This window comes from Elephas maximus, chromosome 13 (genome assembly GCF_024166365.1).
Source record: "Elephas maximus indicus isolate mEleMax1 chromosome 13, mEleMax1 primary haplotype, whole genome shotgun sequence".
Taxonomy (NCBI): Eukaryota; Metazoa; Chordata; class Mammalia; order Proboscidea; family Elephantidae; genus Elephas; species Elephas maximus.
Genome location: NC_064831.1, coordinates 77,090,677 through 77,107,793, shown reverse-complemented (window position 1 = coordinate 77,107,793; position 17,117 = coordinate 77,090,677). Strand labels below are relative to the sequence as shown.

General features: G+C 49.7%; 1 protein-coding gene across 4 annotated transcripts in view; it reads left to right on the top strand.

The window, feature by feature from the left end:
* Positions 1-483: 483 nt before the first annotated feature.
* The window catches only part of ISG20 (interferon stimulated exonuclease gene 20), a 37,049-nt gene continuing 20,415 nt past the window's right edge, over positions 484-17,117 (top strand). The window contains exons 1-4 of one of the 4 annotated variants that reach the window (XM_049905835.1): positions 484-693; positions 969-1,219; positions 10,744-10,944; positions 13,942-14,172. In XM_049905835.1, coding sequence (XP_049761792.1) covers positions 992-1,219; positions 10,744-10,944; positions 13,942-14,058 — 546 coding nt within the window. In that variant the 5' untranslated portion in view covers positions 484-693; positions 969-991 and the 3' untranslated portion in view covers positions 14,059-14,172. Of the gene's footprint in view, positions 740-783; positions 1,220-10,743; positions 10,945-13,941; positions 14,173-17,117 lie in introns of those variants that run through there. The other 3 variants (XM_049905836.1, XM_049905837.1, XR_007519905.1) reach the window with 3 other exon arrangements.

The following is a 17,117-nucleotide window of genomic DNA, read 5'->3' as shown; positions in this document are numbered from 1 at the left end:
ATTGCTTACTATGTGCCGGGCACGGTTCTAAGAGCTCAAAGTTCTAGCCTGGGAGAGTGTAGACCCTAAGGGATATAGTCGATTTGGTGAGGGCTTCCTGAAGCAATGTCAGCACAGATGGAGAAAGAACCCTTTGAGGACAGACTGCTTTTTTCTGAGGCACCCTTGTACCAATGGAGACCTGTAGGGTTCCCAAAATGTCTCCCCTGGGTCCCAGCTGGGGGCTAGCTCCCTCCTTCTGCCCTTTCTAGTTAGTAGCCTCAGTGTCCCAAGAGTCTGCTCCCCCTGCCCTCATAAAAGACCCCACAGAGGGGCAGACTGGTAGTGGCCCCGGAAGTTGTGGGACATTCCTGGGCTCCAGTCCTGGGGATGTTTATTCTATGGGTGGAGGGTGAGAAAAGAAAGATGTTGCAATCCACTCTATTCACATCAGATACGTCACTGGGGAGGAGGAGGAGGGGGAGAGGGCTCTGATTAGGTGGAAACGGGCAAAAGAGGGACATCAGGTCACTGAGCTCCCCAGGTGCTCGGCCTCCCGCCCCCGACTTCATTTGGTGACAAACCAGAAACTGAAACTTAGTCTGAGGATTCCCAGTTTAGAGTCAGAGATGAGTCACTGCTAAGAGCAACTGCAGTAGCTGAGAAGTGGCACAAGAGAGGCAGGCGTGAGCTGAGGGCACGGGAAGCAAGCAGGTGAGAGTGGACGACCAGGACAACTGGTCCGGAGAGTCTCTCTGAGGTAGCTGTGGGGGAGGTGGAGGGAGGATGTTTCCCTGGTCCTGAGGCTGCTGGGCAGGGCCAGGAGGCTGAGGAAGCTGGGTGGGGTGGGGAGAGGCCAACTTCCCCTGTTGCCAGGTGGTGTTTGTGACAAAGGGCAGGGCAGCAAGGAAGGCAGGCTGGGTCATGGCTGAGGACGCCTGGAAGCTGGCTCAACCACACAGGAGAGCCTCCTGCACCCCTTTCTGCAGCGCATCTGAGGGTCCCGTGGAGCATGGCGAGGGGTTTTGAGGCGGTGGCCATGGACTGCGAGATGGTGGGGCTGGGTCCCAGCCGGGAGAGCGGCCTGGCTCGCTGCAGCCTCGTGGATGCCCGCGGTGCTGTGATCTATGACAAGTTCATCCGGCCTGAGGGCGAGATCACCGACTACAGAACCCTGGTCAGCGGGGTCAGGCCTCAGCACATGGAGGGGGCCACGCCTTTTGCCGTGGCCAGGCTGGAGGTGAGTCAAGGGCTGAAGGGGGCTGTGGACACCTCCCAGTTCTTCAGCTCCTGGGGAAGTTTGGGGACTTTTTGCTTTTCAAATGTACTCTTCAAATGTTTACTACTACCCTGACCCGGGGCAGAAGAAGTAAAGTTCCTGTGAATTTATGTGAATGAGCAATTAAAAAAAAAAGCCCCTATGGTAGCACAACATGAAAACTATAATCAATATATTTGAATTGTAAATGTGGGAGTGGTTCCAGGCCTGGGAGAGAAATAATAGCTACTGTGTACTGAGCACTAACCACGCAGGCAACGGACATTCTCCCGCCATTTCTGAGCTTATTCACTCCTCACTAAACACCCTGTAAGATGCTGGGTTCTCAGAGCTGTTGATTAGAGGGTTGGGTTTGAAATCTGGCTCTGTTACTCACCAGCTGTCTTCATTTCCTAGTGCTGTTGTAACAGAAACACCACAAGTGGGTGGCTTTAAAACACAGCAATTTATTTTCTCACAGTTCAGGAGGCTAGAAGTCTGAACTCAGGGTGTGGCTCTAGGAGGAGGTCTTTCCTAGTCTATTTCAGCATCTAGTAGTTTCCAGCAATCCTTGGAGTTCCTGGGCGTATGGCTTCATCTGCCTCCATCCTTGTCAGATAGCGTCTGTCTTCCCCTATGTCTGTGTGTCTCTGTGTCTATGCGGCTCTTTAAATAACTCAGAAGTGATTAGGTTTAAAATCCCCCCTACACTGGTATGACCGCAAGTGACTGTGTTATGGAAAGGTAATTTCATGACATTAGATTAGATTACATCTACAGGTATGGGTTATAATTCCAATATATGTTTTGTGATAGGGGAAACAATTCAGTCCATAACACCAGCGAAGTTCCTTGGTTTGGGCAAGTTCCTCATCCTGTCTGTACTGTTTCCTCACCTGTAAAAGAAAATGGCGATGATGATAGTAGCAACCTTATAGGGTTGTGTGAGGACTGTTCTTATTATAGAGCAGAGTGCCTATAATAATAAATATTATAGTTTTCCTTATTACCATATTATAGATGAGGAAAGTGAGCCTCACTTGACTGAATAACTTAAACAAGTTCAGTTAGCTGGAATGTGGACAAGCTGGTCAGGATTCAAAGACCAGGCTTAAAACTTGTAGGGCTGTGCTGTCCAATAGGGTCTCCTAGCTACACGTGGCTAGTGAGCACTGGAAATAAGGCTCGTCTGAAGTGAAATATGCCTGAAGTATGAAATACTCACTGGATTTCAAAGACTTGGTATAAAAAAAGGAACTATAAAATATCTCAATAGTTTATCTTAATTACACATTGAAATGATAATACTTTGGATGTATTGGGTTAAAAAATATAGTTTTAAAATTAATTTTATCTGTTTAGTTTTACTTTTTTAAATATGGCTACTAGGCAATTTGGGGAGCCCTGGTGATGCAGTGGTTAAGTAATTGGCTTCTAACTGAAAGGTTGGCAGTTCAAACTCATTAGCTGCTCCATGAAAGAAAGATGTGGCGGTCTTTTTCTGTAAAGATTACAGCCTTGGAAACCCTATGGAACAATTCTACTCTGTCCTGTAGGGTTGCTATGAGTGGGAATTACAAGCCTCAAGTTGCAATACTGAAGGATTCTATGGGCAAAATATTGAATGACACAGGAATAGTCAAAAGAAGATGGAAGGCCACATGCACCACAGCCTACACAACCCCGAGACCAGAAGAACTAGATGGTGCCTGGCTACTGCAACCGACCACTCTGACTGGGATCACAATAGAGGTTTCCAGACACAGCAGGAAGAACATGTAGAACAAAAAATTAAATTCATAAAAAAAGACCAGACTTACTGGCTTGAGAGAGACTGGAGGAACCCTCGAGACTTTGGCCCTAAACCACCCCTCTGACTTGGAACTGCAGCCATTCCCAGAAGCAGCCTTCCAGCCAAGCAATAGACAGGCCTACAAAATAAACAATAACACCTGAAAAGAACATGCTCCATAGAACAAACAATTATTCAAGTCCAAAAGGGCAACATTTGCCCAAAAGTAAAGATGAGAAGGCAGGAAGGGGTAGGAAAACCAAACAAAAGGAAACTAGAAACCCAGGGTAGAAATGACAGTATAGAGATTGTAGCCCATGTCATGGAAGACTTTGTGTACAGCTTGTTGAATGAGAAGCTAATTTGTTCTGTAGACTTTCACCTAAAACACAATAAAATATATATATAAAAAAAAGAAGATGGAAGGAATACATGGTCACTGTACCAAAAAGAATTAGTTGATGTTCAACCATTTCAGGAGGCCACATGTGATCAATAACCAATGGTAGTGAAGGAAGAAGTCCAAGCTGCACCGAAGGCACTGGCGAAAAACAAGGCTCCAGGAATTGTGATGGAATACCAACTGAGATGTTTCAACAAATGGACGCAACACTGGAAGTGCTAACTCATCTATGCCAAGAAATTTGGAAGACTGAAAGAGATCCATATTTGTGGTTATTCCCAAGAAAGATGATTCACCAGAATGCGGAAGTTACCAAACAATGTCATTAATGTTACATTCAAGGAAAATTTTGCTGAAGATAATTCAAAAACAGTTGCAACAGTACATCAATGAGGAATTGCCAGAAATTCAAGCTGGATTCAGAAGAGGACATGGAATGAGGGATATCCTTGCTGATGTCAGATGAATCTTGGCTGAAGCAGAGAATATCAGAAAGATGTTTACCTGTGTTTTATTGACTATGCAAAGGCATTCAGCTGTGTGGATCAGCTGTGTGGCTCTAACAAATTATGGATAACATTGCAAAGAGTGGGAATTCCAGAACACTTGGTTGTGCTCATGAGGAACTGTATATACAGATCAAGAGGCAGTTGTTCAAACAGAACAAGGGGATACTGAGTGGTTTAAAATCAGGAAAGGTGTGCCTCAGGGTTGTATCCTTTCACTACACTTATTCAATCTGTATGCTGAGCAAATAATCCAAGAAACCTGAATTACATGAAGAAGAACGAGGCATTAGGACTGAAGGAAGGCTCATGATAACCTGCAGTATGCAGATGACACAACCTTGCTTGCTGAAAGTGAAGAGGACTTGAAGCACTTACTGACGAAGATCAAAGACTACAGCCTTCCGTATGGATTACACTTCAAGGTAAAGAAAACCAAAATCCTCACAACTGAACCAATAAGCAGTATCATGACAAATTGAGAAAATATTGAGGTTGTCAAGCATTTCATTTTCCTTGAATTTATAATCAACACCCATGCAAGCATCAGTCAAGAAATCAAACCACGTATTGTATTGAGCAAATCTGCCGTACGAGACCTCTTTAAAGTGTTAAAAAGCAAAGATGTCACTTTGAGGACTGAGGTGGGCCTGACCCAAGCCATGGTATTTTCAATCCCCTCATATGCATGCAAAAGCTGGACAATGAATAAGGAAGACCAAAGAAGAGCTGACGCCTTTGAATTATGGTGTTCGCAAGGAGTATTGAATGTACCATGGACTACCAGAAGAATGAACAAATCTGTCTTGGAAGAAGTACAGCCAGAATGTTCCTTAGAAGCAAGAGTGGCCAGGCTCCGTCTCACGTACTTCAGATATGTTGTCAGGAGGGATCAGTCCCTGGAGAAGGACATCGTGCTTGGTAAAGCAGAGAGAGTCTGGGAAACAAAGGAAGACCCTCAGTGAGATGGATTGACACAGTGGCTGCAACAATGGGCTCAAACAGCGAAGATTGTGAAGATGGTGAGAGTGACAGGGCTGCTCCTGAAGTTGACAGTAAGGGACATGGGCCTACTTGAGGGTGACATTCTTCAGGGCCCCGTCTTAGTTATCTAGTGCTGCTGTAACAGAAAAACCACAAGCAGGTGGCTTTAAAGAACAGGAATTTATTTTCTCACAGTTCAGGAGGCTGGAAGTCTGAATCCAGGGCACCAGCTCTAAGGGTAGACTGTCTGTTGGCTCTGAGGGAAGAGTCTTATCTCAGCTTCTTTAGCCTTGGTGTTCTTTGATAGTCGATAGTCTGCACATGGCAGTGACCCTCCCCCCCCCCCCCCCCCCCCCGCCAACCCTGCCCTCCTGTTTGTGCTCACTGTTTGGTGTCTATGCTGCTGTTTATATCAATCAGAAGTGATTTAGGTTTAGGACACACTCTACATTGACATGGCCTCATTTACATAACAAAGAAACCGCCATTTCCAAATAAGATTACCTCCACAGGGGTCAGGACTCCAATACCTATTTTGAGGATACATAATTCAATCCATAACAGCCCCTTACCCACAGTGGCCTGCCCTGGCAGCCAAGAGTGAAGGGCTGGGCATGAGCTAATAAAAGGATAGGTGGATACTGGCTGGAAGCAGCTGTCTGGGGGCAGAGATTTCCAAACTTGTCAGTCAGGAAGATGCCCTGGGAACATTCGCTAATGCCCCCTCCCCTCTCTGGACATTTTGATTCAGTGGGTCTGGAGTAGGGGAGGTGATTTAACCAGGGCCTAGATAATTTTTTTTGGTGGGGGGGATCAGGCACATTTGGGAAATATAGTGGGAACACAGTGGAAGGAGTATGCAGGCAGACCCCTGTGCCTGAATCTTTCACTCCCCTGCCGTGTGACCTCACAGCCCACCTCGTTACTTGGATGGCTGTGTAATCCTCACTTTTATAGGGACTATATATTTTTTTTATATTCCCTATTCAAGACATTCTCATTGAGGGCCATCATGTGCTGGGCATTCTCTCTTCTGAGATTAAAGGATGCTAATACAACCAAGGAAACCCTGGTGGAGTTGTGGTTAAGTGCTATGGCTGCTAACCAAAGGGTCGGCAGTTCGAACCCGCCAGGCGCTCCTTGGAAACTCTATGGGGCAGTTCTACTCTGTCCTATAGGGTCGCTATGAGTCGGAATCGACTTGACTGCACTGGGTTTGGTTTGGGTTTTGGTTAATACAAGCAAATCAGTTGCTACTGGTGCTCCATAAGGTTTTCGATGTCTGATTTTTCAAAAGTAGATCACCAGGCCTCTCTTCCAAGGCACCTCTGAGTGGACGTGAACTGCCAACCTTTTGCAGCACCCAGAGACTCCCTCCTAATGCTTGTTGTTGTTGCTCCTGACTCATGGTGACCCCATGCACAACAGAACAAAACACTGCCTGGTCCTGGGTTACTCCATGATTGGTTGTTATCAGGCCATTGTGCTCCATAAGGTTTTCAATGACTGATTTTCAGAAATAGATCACCAGGCCTTTCTAACAAAGCACCTCTCAGTGGACTGGAACATCTAACCTTCCTTTGAGCAGCGGTGCAGGTTAACATTTTGCTCCATCCAGGGACTCAGTGCTAATATCCAACGTTAGGTTCTCAGCAGTTGGTAACAAGAACACCAGCAGCAATAACAATAATAATGAGAGGCTCAGGCAGATCCAGACATGGCATCACAGCTCTCAACTCACTGCCTCGTGACCTGGGCAAGTCCCGTAACCTCTCCCACCCTAAGCTCTCTCCTGTGTAAAATGGGACTAAGAATATCTTTGTTGAGAGGCCTCGTGATGAGATAAGGAAATGACCTGGCTCAGTGCAGAGCTGATGAGTGGAGATCAATACATGTCCCTTGTCCCTGCCCCACTTCAGTTCTTTCCAGGAATTTGAGTGTCTCCACCCCCTTGCATTTAACAGTGGCAAAGTCTGACACACCTGCCTCCTGAGGCTGACTCAGGGCAGGTTGGGCAGCCAGCAGGGCATATAGCCCCAGGGCCCAGCCAGCTGGCACCTTCCCGCTCTTCCCTGGGCTTCGGCAGGTCCGGCATCCCATTCCCACCTCAGGAAGCCAGTGGAGCCTTGGCTGCTCCACCTGTCTAGGCTTGACCTTACAGTTGGAGAAACTGAGGCCCAGAGTGGGTCTTTGATATCCCTGAGGCTACACAGCAAGCCCTGGGGATCTTTTCCCACCAGTACCCATCGTCTTTGTCCTGAGGGGTGGTTGGTATCGCTCTGCTAAATGGACCGTTCTGTTCTTTTTCCTTTCTTCCTCTTCATTTCTTCTGATCATCTACCCCCTCTCAGTTTATTTCTCCCTTTTGGTTTTGTGATGGGATAGGGTTCCCCAGCCCCACCCTTGGGTTCAGGAAGTGATGAATCTCCCAGGAACCCACATCACGATGACTTGGTCCTCTGACGTAAAGCCTGTGGTCATCTCTGGGGGCAGCTGACAAGTTGCTTCAGGGCTGTGTGAACTGGGCCTGAGCCAAGCCTAGATGAAAAACAAGCCACATTGTTCAGAAACAGAAAGGATTTCAGCGAGAAAAGGCCCGTGAACCACAGCCACCCATCCGGTACCACCTCCTTCTCAGCCGGCCCCTTCCTCATTCTTCTGCGCCTGGCTTGGGTTGCTGCCTCCCTCGACGAGTTCCCTAAAGCAGCAGCGAGTTTTTGCACCAGTCATGGGCCCCACATTGTTATCTTTTAAAGCCTCATCGGCATCACAAGGGAGCCTCCTAAAACAAACAAACAAACAAATATAGCTGCCATTGAGTCGACTCAGACTAATGACAACCCCATGTGTGTCAGAGTAGGACTGTGCACCATAGGGTTTTCAATGGCTGATTTTTTACAAGTAGATCACCAGGCGCCCCAGAGTAGACTTGAACCTCGAAGCTTTTGGTTAGCAGCAAAGTCCGTTAACTGTTTGTGCCACCCAGGGACTCTGGGGATCTCCTAGAAATGTGGAATCCTAGGCCTGTCCCAGAACTGAGTCCAAATCCACATTTTAGCAAGATTCCCCAGGCAAGATTCCCCTGAGCACAGTGAAGTCTGGGAAGCGCTGTTTCATTTGGTGCTTTGCTTTCCCCAGGGATCAGGTGGAATTAACTGCCTGCTGGCTGAAGTCCACCTGACAGGGTCCCCACACAGGACAGTGGGTGGACAGACCCTGCTTCCAGCACTGTGACCTGAACAAGTCACTTCCTCTCTCTGGGCCTCGGCTTCCTCCTTAGTATAATGGCAATAATGATCCTGTGGTCACCAAAGGAGAGTGTGTAAGGGGACAACATGACGCCCCAGGAGGCCACTAACCATCTAGAAGGAGAAGCAGCATGCAGAAGGTGTTAACCACCCGAAGGCTCTTGCCGGGGTGCAGATGAGGGCCCAGGCTGTGCTTGAAGAGAAAGAAAGGTTGCCAGAAAGCTGGCCCAAGGTGGTCCTGAATTGGCTATGAGCTCAGAGCCCTGCCCCTTCCCCGGTGTAGCCACCCCAATTCTATGTTCAGGTTTCCCGTTCCCGTCCTCCCCATCTCCAGCCACGTTAAAGGAAGGTAACTGGCCTGTTGTGGATAAAGTCAGCATGGGAGAGGAGGCAAGTGGGGTCTCACTCTCAGCCTGGCAGTGGGCTATGGAGGTCTGGACAGGCCTGCTCTTCCAGCCCAGCAGGTGGTTACAAGTGCGCAGGGTCCAGCATGCTGGCTTTGAACCCTGGCTCTGCCATTCTGCTGTGGGACTGTCCCAGTTGTCTCAGGGGCTTAGCACATTACTCCAAAACTTAGCAGTTAGAACAACGCCAGCATTTATTTTGCTCTCTCACCTGCAGTTTGGGCAGGGCTGGCAGGGACAGCTTGTCTCTGCCTCACTCAGCATCAGCCGAGGCGTCTATCAACAGGCTGGGCTGGACTCTTGGGAAGGTTTGCGGTGCACGTGTCTGGGTGGTCGGTGCTGGGCTCCTGGGGCATCTCTCTCCATGAGACCTTTCCCCACAGTCTCTCCAGCATGGTGGCTTTGAGGTAGCTGGACTTCTTTTATGTTGGCTCAGAGCTCCTAGGGCACCTGCCCCGAGAGATAGAGAAAGAGAGAAACGGGGGAAAAGACAAGACAGAGAGATGGATGGAGAGAGAGACAGACAGACAGAATGACACACACAGAGAGGTAGAGAAGGACAGAGAAAGACACAGAGACAGACAGAAACAGAGAAGACAGACAAGAGACAGAGAAAGACGGAGACAGAGCAAGCCAAGAGGAAGCCCTATGGCCTGTTTTGACCTGGCCTCAGGAGTCACACAGGCAGCCCCCATTCAAGGCAAGGGGAATTAGGAACTAGAATTAGGGGAATTGGTGAGATGAGTGTCAGGAACTTGTGAACTTGTTTCAAACTCATGGTAACCTTAGGCAAGTGAGTTCATGTCTCTGTGTTTCAGGTTTTTCATCTGTAAAATTCAGTTAAAAGTGGCCCTCCCTCATTGGCATATTAGTTTTCTAGGACGGCTGTCACAAAATCATAAACTTAGCGACTTGAAAATAGTTTAATTATCTTACAGTTTTGTAGGTCAGAAGTCCAACATGGGTCTTACGAGGCTAAAATCAAAGTGTCGGTAGGGCTGGGTTGCTCCTGGGGACTCTGGGGAAGAATTGTTTCCTTGCGTTTTTGTCTTCCGGAGGCCGCCCGCATTCTTTGGCTCATGGCCCCTTCCTCCCTCTTCAAAGCCAGTAACAGCAGGTGAAGTTCTTCACACGTCCACTCCAACCTCCCTCTTCCACGTAAAAGGCCCACCCAGATAATCCAGGATAATCTTATTTTAAGGTCACTAATTAGCAAACTTCATGGTGGCACAATGGTTGAGCGCTTGGCTGCTAAGACAAAGGTCGGCAGTTTGAACCCACCAGCTGCTCCACGCTAAAAAGATGAAGCAGTCTGCTCTCATAAAAATTATAGCTTTGGAAACCCTATAGGACAGTTCTACTCTGTCCTGTAGAGTCGCTATGAGTCAGAATTGACTCGACAGCACACAACAACAGAAGCTAAAAAGGAGCCCTGGTGGCACAGTGGTTAAACGCTCAGCTGCTAACTGAAAGGCTGGTAGGTCAAACCCACCCAGTGGCCCCAGGGGAGAAAGATGCGGCTATCTGTTCTAATAAAGGTCACAGCCTAGGAAACTGTATGGGACAGTTCTACTTTGTCATATAGGGTTGCCATGAGTCTGAATCGACACAAAGACAACAACAACAACATCCACCTGAAACCTGAATTTCCCTTTGCCATGTGACCTGACATGTCACAGGCTTTGGAGATTAGGGTATGGACATTTTGTGGGGGAGGATTATCTGTCTACCACAACAGGGTTGTTCAAAGGATTAAATGACATAATGGCATGGCAAGTGCTCTGTGGGTCCAGGCACACATCTAAGGGGTATACAGCCTGTCACACATCTAAGGGGTCCAGGCACACATCTAAGGGGTGTACAGCCTGTCACACATCTAAGGAGTCCAGGCACACATCTAAAGGGTCTACAGCCTATCACACATCTGAGCGGTCAAGGTCACTTGGTACAGACCTAAACTACTGAGTGTGAGCAGGGACATGATCCAATCTCTGCATTTTATGAATGATAAGTTTGAAGCCCAAAGAAGGCCAGTGATTTGCCCTATGTCACACATACAGCAAGTCGAGGAAGGCTGCTTCTGACAGCCCTGTGACCACATTTGCACTATCCACCCAGAGGCCCCAGGTGACGCATGGGGGGCACATGTCTTCTTGTCTTCCTGGCCAGATCCTACAGCTCCTGAGAGGCAAGCTGGTGGTGGGCCACGACCTGAAGCACGACTTCAAGGCACTGAAAGAGGACATGAGCAGGTACAGCATCTATGACACATCCACGGACATGCTGCTGAGGCGCCAGGCCAACCTGGGCCATTGCAGGCGAGTCTCCCTCCGGGTGCTGAGTGAGCGCCTCCTCAAGAGGTGCATCCAGGTGTGTATCTACCTCTCCCCTCCCAGGCTGGGCCACTGGGGGGTGCCTTGACCAGGAGTATGGGGCAAGGCACCCGGCAGGGCATTCCTCAGCGGCCTGGACCTCTAAGAACTCCCAATGGCCCAGGGCAAATATTTGGCGCCGAAGATGCACTCACTTTCTTCCCCATTCTCCTGAGAATCTGAGTGCTTGTGAGAGAGAGGTTCCCTTTGTTTGGGCTCCCCCAGAGGCAGACCACAAGACAAGGATCCAAGTGGAAGAAACGTGAGAGGTAACCCTAGGAGAATGAGGGTGAGACAGGGAAGGGAAGGCACCCAGTAAAGGATTTTGTTTTTGTTTTCTTAATGAAATCAGTTACCCAGTGGATTAAAAAAAGCAAACAAAAACAGTTGCTGTTAAGTTGATTTTGACTCATGGTGATCCCATCTGTGTCAGAGTAGAACTGCACCGCAGCCACTGAAAACCCTATGGAGCAGTCCTACCTACTCTGACACACATGGAGTTGCCATGAGTTGGAATTGACTCCATGGCAACTGGGTTGGTTTTTTGGTTTGGATATTTCAGAAGTAGATCTCCAGGCATTTCTTCTGAGGTGCCCCTGGGTAGATTTGAACAGCCAACTTTCGGTTAGTAGCTAAGAGCCTAACTGTTTATGCCACTCAAGGATTACCCACTGGATAATTGGAGCTTAATCCTACTGGAGAAATTACCTAATGGAAAATTGCAGCTTAATCCCACTAGGGAACTCTGGAAAATGGTGCAAATCACACACCTTGGATTTGTCCCATAAGAGGGCCCAGGGAGCTGGGGTATTTATGTATCAACTCCCATTAGCCATTGGTTGAATGCTGCTCTGGGGGGGCCTGCAAGGCTGCAGGCAGAGCAGGCTCCCAAAGCCCCCGGGCAAAGGAGTGCAGTAGGCTGGTCTAACTGGGGGGGACAGGGCAGAGGCAGACACTAAAGCCTGCTGCTTCTGGTGGGGACCTTTCAAGCCCACAGCTGTTTATTGAGCACTACCCTATAGGGTCGCTATGAGTTGAAATTGACTCGACAGCAATGGGTTTGGCTTGGTTACCCTGGAGTCCTGGGCGGCACAAATTGTTAAGCCCTCGAACACTAGCTGGAAGGTAGATGGTTCAAACCCACCCAGAGGAACCTCAGAGGACAGGCCTGGCGATCTGCTCCCAGAAGGTCACAGCCTTGAAAGCCCTGTGGAGCAGTTCTACTCTGCACACATGGGGTCGCTATGAGTTGGAATCAACTTGATGACAAATAACAACAGCTCTGTGCCAACTAAGGGGTCAGGTGCTGGGGACACAGGTGAGTTTGGTGGAATGAGAAGGTGGCCCATAATCAGATCATTATCACTCACTGTGGGAATTCTGATGGCAGGAAGGGCCCTGGGGCAGGGACGAAGCACAGGGTGGCAGGGGAGGAGGCTTGATCTGAACTGAGTTTGAACAAGAAGTCTTAGTCAGGATAACCGGGAGAGGGCCACCCAGGGAGAGGAGGAGCGTGAGCAGAGCCTGGAGGAGAGTGCTGCCCTGACCGGGTACCTGGGAGGGAGGCTGTACGGAGCAGGGAATGGGTCTGAGCTGGGGCCTCTCTTAGCCTCTGGCACATAAGGACCAGTCTGAGCTTTCCTTGGAGCCCTTGTTACCTCGTGGCTGTCAGTCTGGGGCCTGGTTCTGGGGGCTTTGAGCCTGACTCAGGGTCCCTTATGGGCCTGGGCCCCCTCTCGGGCTCTGTCCTTTTACCCCTGGGCTCACTAAGTCTGGCTGTGCCAGGGTTCCCAGCCCTGCCCCATGTCTCCTGCCTGCATCGATGCCCCTAGAGACCTGCCCTAGCCCTTTGCATATGGGCCTGGCATTGCTGGTTGCTGCAGCCAGAACACACCCACGTGACACTGGAGCTACTGTGGGGTGGTGTTACGTCCGGGGCCTGTTTCCCTTTGGAGACAATAATCGTATTGGAGCTGCGGGCTCCAGCTACAAGCTGCCCACACGGTGGACCACACCACACAAGGAAGGGAAAGGGCCTTCCTACAGTCAGGAAATCCTTGAGAGGAGGGACGTAGCATTCTATAGTTCAATCCTCTAAGGGAGGCCCGATCAGGTCCATTTTACAGAAGAGGAAAACGAGGCCCAGAGACAAAAGGACCTTGCCCATCCATATTCACAGCCCAGCTTGTAAGAGGGAAACTGGGATTTGAACTTGGGTCTGACTCCAAATCCTGGGCTCTTTCAAACCCCATCGCCCCTGTCCTCGTCTCCCAATCCTGCTGATGACCGGAGAAGGAAGCTCATGCCGTCTTCTGCTTCTGGAAGTTCCTTCTGATTTGGTCCTCAGCTTCCTTCTCCATAGAACAGAGTGGAAGAGAGCGGGTAGCCTCTCTGTGCCTCTTTTTACTCATCTGTAGTAGCGAGGCTATAATAGGGGAGGATTCATGGAAATCCCACATGTGAGGTACTTAGCTCAGCGCCCAGTGCATGGGACAGGTGCCTTTCCACATGCCAGCCAGGACCACAACACTGTCTACCCAAACCAAATTCACTGCCACCAAGTTGATTCCAACTCACAGTGACCCAGCAGGACAGGGGAGAACTGCCCCATAGGGTTTCCAAGGCTGTAATCTTTGCGGAAGCACATTGCTACATCTTTCTCCTGTGGGGCAAGCGTGTGTGTTCAAACCACAGACCTTTCGGTTAGCAGCAGAGCGCTTAACCACTGCACCACCAATGCTCCTTCAACTCTGTCTACTTGCTTATTAATAATATGGAATAAGTAATGGCAACGAGGAGAATCTCACCAGGTGTCCCCAGCACCCAATCCGGAGTGTCTGGAAAAGGAGCCCTTGTGAGGCAAGGAAGGCCTCTCTTGACAGAGGGACACCCAGAGAATGCAGCCAGGCCTGAGCTGTGTTCCCCCGGCTCTCCCACCCCGGGGTTCTAGATTCAGGCCCCCCACCAAGTCCCTACCCTGTACCTGTGTCTGCAGAACAGCCAGATGGGACACAGCTCAGTGGAAGATGCGAAGGCAACTATGGAGCTCTACCAAATCTCCCTGCGAATCCGGGCCTGCAGAGGGCAGCCCAGCCTGGATGTCTTGGGCTGAAGCTCAGTCCAGCCCCTTCCACGGGGACCAGAGACCTTTACCTCTTCAGGGGCAGCGACTCTCATGCTTTTGAAAATGCATCTTTAGTAGTAAAATGGCTATATATTTTCTCTACTCAGTCCTTGGATCTTCTGCTTGTCTCTTGCTTTCTTCTCTCTGAGCTAGGTAAATGATGGAGGGAATGCAGTCTGCAGGGTGCTGAGAGGGGACCAAAGACATGTGCCGAGGAGGTGGGGAAGCATGTTTTCTCGGTAACATGAATCCTGTGGGTCCAAGAAGCTCCCAGAATCAAGGTGGCACATGACTACATTAATAACCCCTCCCTCTGCCTCTCTTTTTTTGTTGCATTTATGCCCAGAGGGAGGCACTGTTTCCTGGAGGTGGCACCTGGCTTGGAGGTCCACTCACTCCATCTTGCAGTTGGTACCATGGCACTCGTGAGCTTCCAATCAAAGGTACAGGAAGCGTGATGGGTGCCACCCCAGTGACCTTGAGCAAGTCTCGTTTGTAAAACGAGGAGGCAAAGGCAGTGGACTTGGAGTTAAGTAGAACTAGGTTGGAATCCTGGCCCTTTCATTTATGAACTGTGTCACCTAGAGTGAGTTATTTAATGTCTCTGTGCCGCAGTTCTCCATCTGTAAAGTGAAGATTGTAACAACTTGGGGTTATTATGAAATGTTGCACACAAAGCCCCTAGCACCATGCCTGTTGTAGCTTATTGCCAGTTGCTGTCAAGTAGTTCCAGCTCATGGCGACCCTATGTGACAGGTAGAACTGTGTTCCGTAGGGCCTGCAATGGCTGATTTTTCAAAAGTAGATCACCAGGCCTTTCTTCCAAGGCAACTCTAAGTGGGCTTGAACCACCAACCTTTTAGTTAATAGCCAAGCATGTTAACTGTTTGTACCACCCACGGACTCCATCATAGCTGCAGCACCCACCACACGTTAATAACGAGTTATTATTCCCTAGATCACCTGCACAGCCGTCTGTGGGTAGGGCACAGTGTGTGGGGAGAAGCGTCTGCCCCAGAATGTTCCTGCTCACTGGAACCAACCGTTGTCTTAATCGTGCCTGAGTCCCACTTCATATCCACTAACCCAGAATTTCAGGAGTGGGGCCTGGCCATCTGTCATTTTTTAAACTTTCATGGGTGATTCTGATGCCTAGGACATTGGAATCACTTCAAGTTCTGTTTAAGCAAATATCCAAGCCCAGTGTCTCACACTTGAGTCACCTGGATTGATCCTTACAGCACACAGTGCTAGGTCCCACCCTTAGTGCTGATTCAGCAGGCCTAGGGTGGAGCCCAAAATATGCATTTCTACCAAGTTTTCCGGTTCATGCTGATGCTGCTGATCCGTGGACCACACTTTGAGAATCACTGCCTAAGCCTCAGGGGATTGCAATGTGCAGCCAAGGTTGAGAGCCACTTGCCTAAGGGACTCAGCGCTCCAGGGGTGGACTTCCACTTCTTTGCTGTCTCCCTTGGCTGCCTGCTTGTACAGAGAGGTCTCTGGTCACACAAGATGTGTCCTAAATAACCCCACTACACAGATGAGGGGAGCTTGAGGAACTAAAGGATTCAAATTCAGATTTGCCTGATCCCAAACCAGTAAAACCAGGTGCCACGGAGTCAATGCCGACTCATGACAACCCACGTGTGTCAGAGTAGAACTGTGTTCTGTAGGGTTTTCAATGGCTGATACTTCAGAAGTAGATCGCCAGGCCTTTCTTCCAAGGGCACCTCTGGGTGAGATCAAACTTTCAAGCTTTTGGTTAGCAAAATGAGGGTGTTAACAGTTTGCACCAGCCAGGGCTTCCTCTTTTCACTCAGACTGTGCTTTATAATGGCACCACAGACCTCTGGGAACCTGGGTGGGGGGCTCTCTCCAACATCTGGAGGCCTAGGAGGAGCAGCTTGCTCTCTCCCAGCCTATCTCCGGAGTCTTGGGATCATGATTCAGCCGTCTGCTGTTTTATGATTTTTATGAACCTTCCATGTCTGGCCGTGACTGGCCACTAGGGGGTGCGCTTGGGCCATTTGTCCACCTTACTGCAAACCCGAGCCTAGGGAACACTTCTGGATGGGGTGTGAAGGGCTCTCTTCAAATATGCCTAAGGGCGCAGCTTGCAGGACCCTCAAGGCTGTCCTCAGTCAGCCTCAGAAGCTGAGGCTCAGAGAGGCACTGGGACTTGCCCTGAGTCACACAGCGATGCAAGCCTGGCCTGGGAGATAACCCCAGGCTGTCCGACTCCCAGTCCAAGGTTCTTTCCAGCACTTCAGGCTTGCTTGAAAGGAGAGACAAACCAGGATTCCCAAAGAAGAAGAATTCCCGTAGGAAAACTTTAACCCGAGTTCCTGCTTCAGGCTGGGATGCTCGATGCCCCAAGGCGAGAGAAAGCCTGAAGAGGCACCCCCTCCTCCATCCCCTCTATCCCCAACCTTTCCATTCCCCACTGCCCCATCTCCCACCCCCGCCTCCCAGGCAACTGGAGGGAAGCTGAAGCCAGAGCGAGGGTCGTGAACCCCAGAAAGCACCGTATGCTACTGGCTCTGCCCCCAACATTGGGCTGGGGGGCATGTGGAGGGGGCTCCGTGTCTACTGTGCAGGCAGTTTTTCAGTTGAGTGAAAAACAATCACATAAAAAGCACAGACATTGAGGGCCTGGAAAGAGTGCCAGCTTCAGAGACAGGCAGACTGGGCTCCACACCTGCTTGAGTGACGGTGGGCAGAGTCTCACCTCGGTGAGTTTGTTGTTCCCATCCACCAAAGGGGCTGAGCAGAGGTTGGTGATCTCATACCCAGCACTGGGTGTGTGGTACACACTGGGGAACAGCACCCACCACTACTGATCATAATAAAAGTACAGAGCTGCTTTGGGCTTCCCCCTCTCTACCCCTGACCTACCCAGCTGGACCCCCAACACAATCCAGGCTGATGCTTGCAAACGTTAGGTTTATTCAGGCATAGTCGTGAAGGGCCAGGGAAGGGAGGATGGCACCTGTCAAGTGGCTGCTGTGGGACCAGCTTTGTGCTCATGCTTCACTCAGGTAATC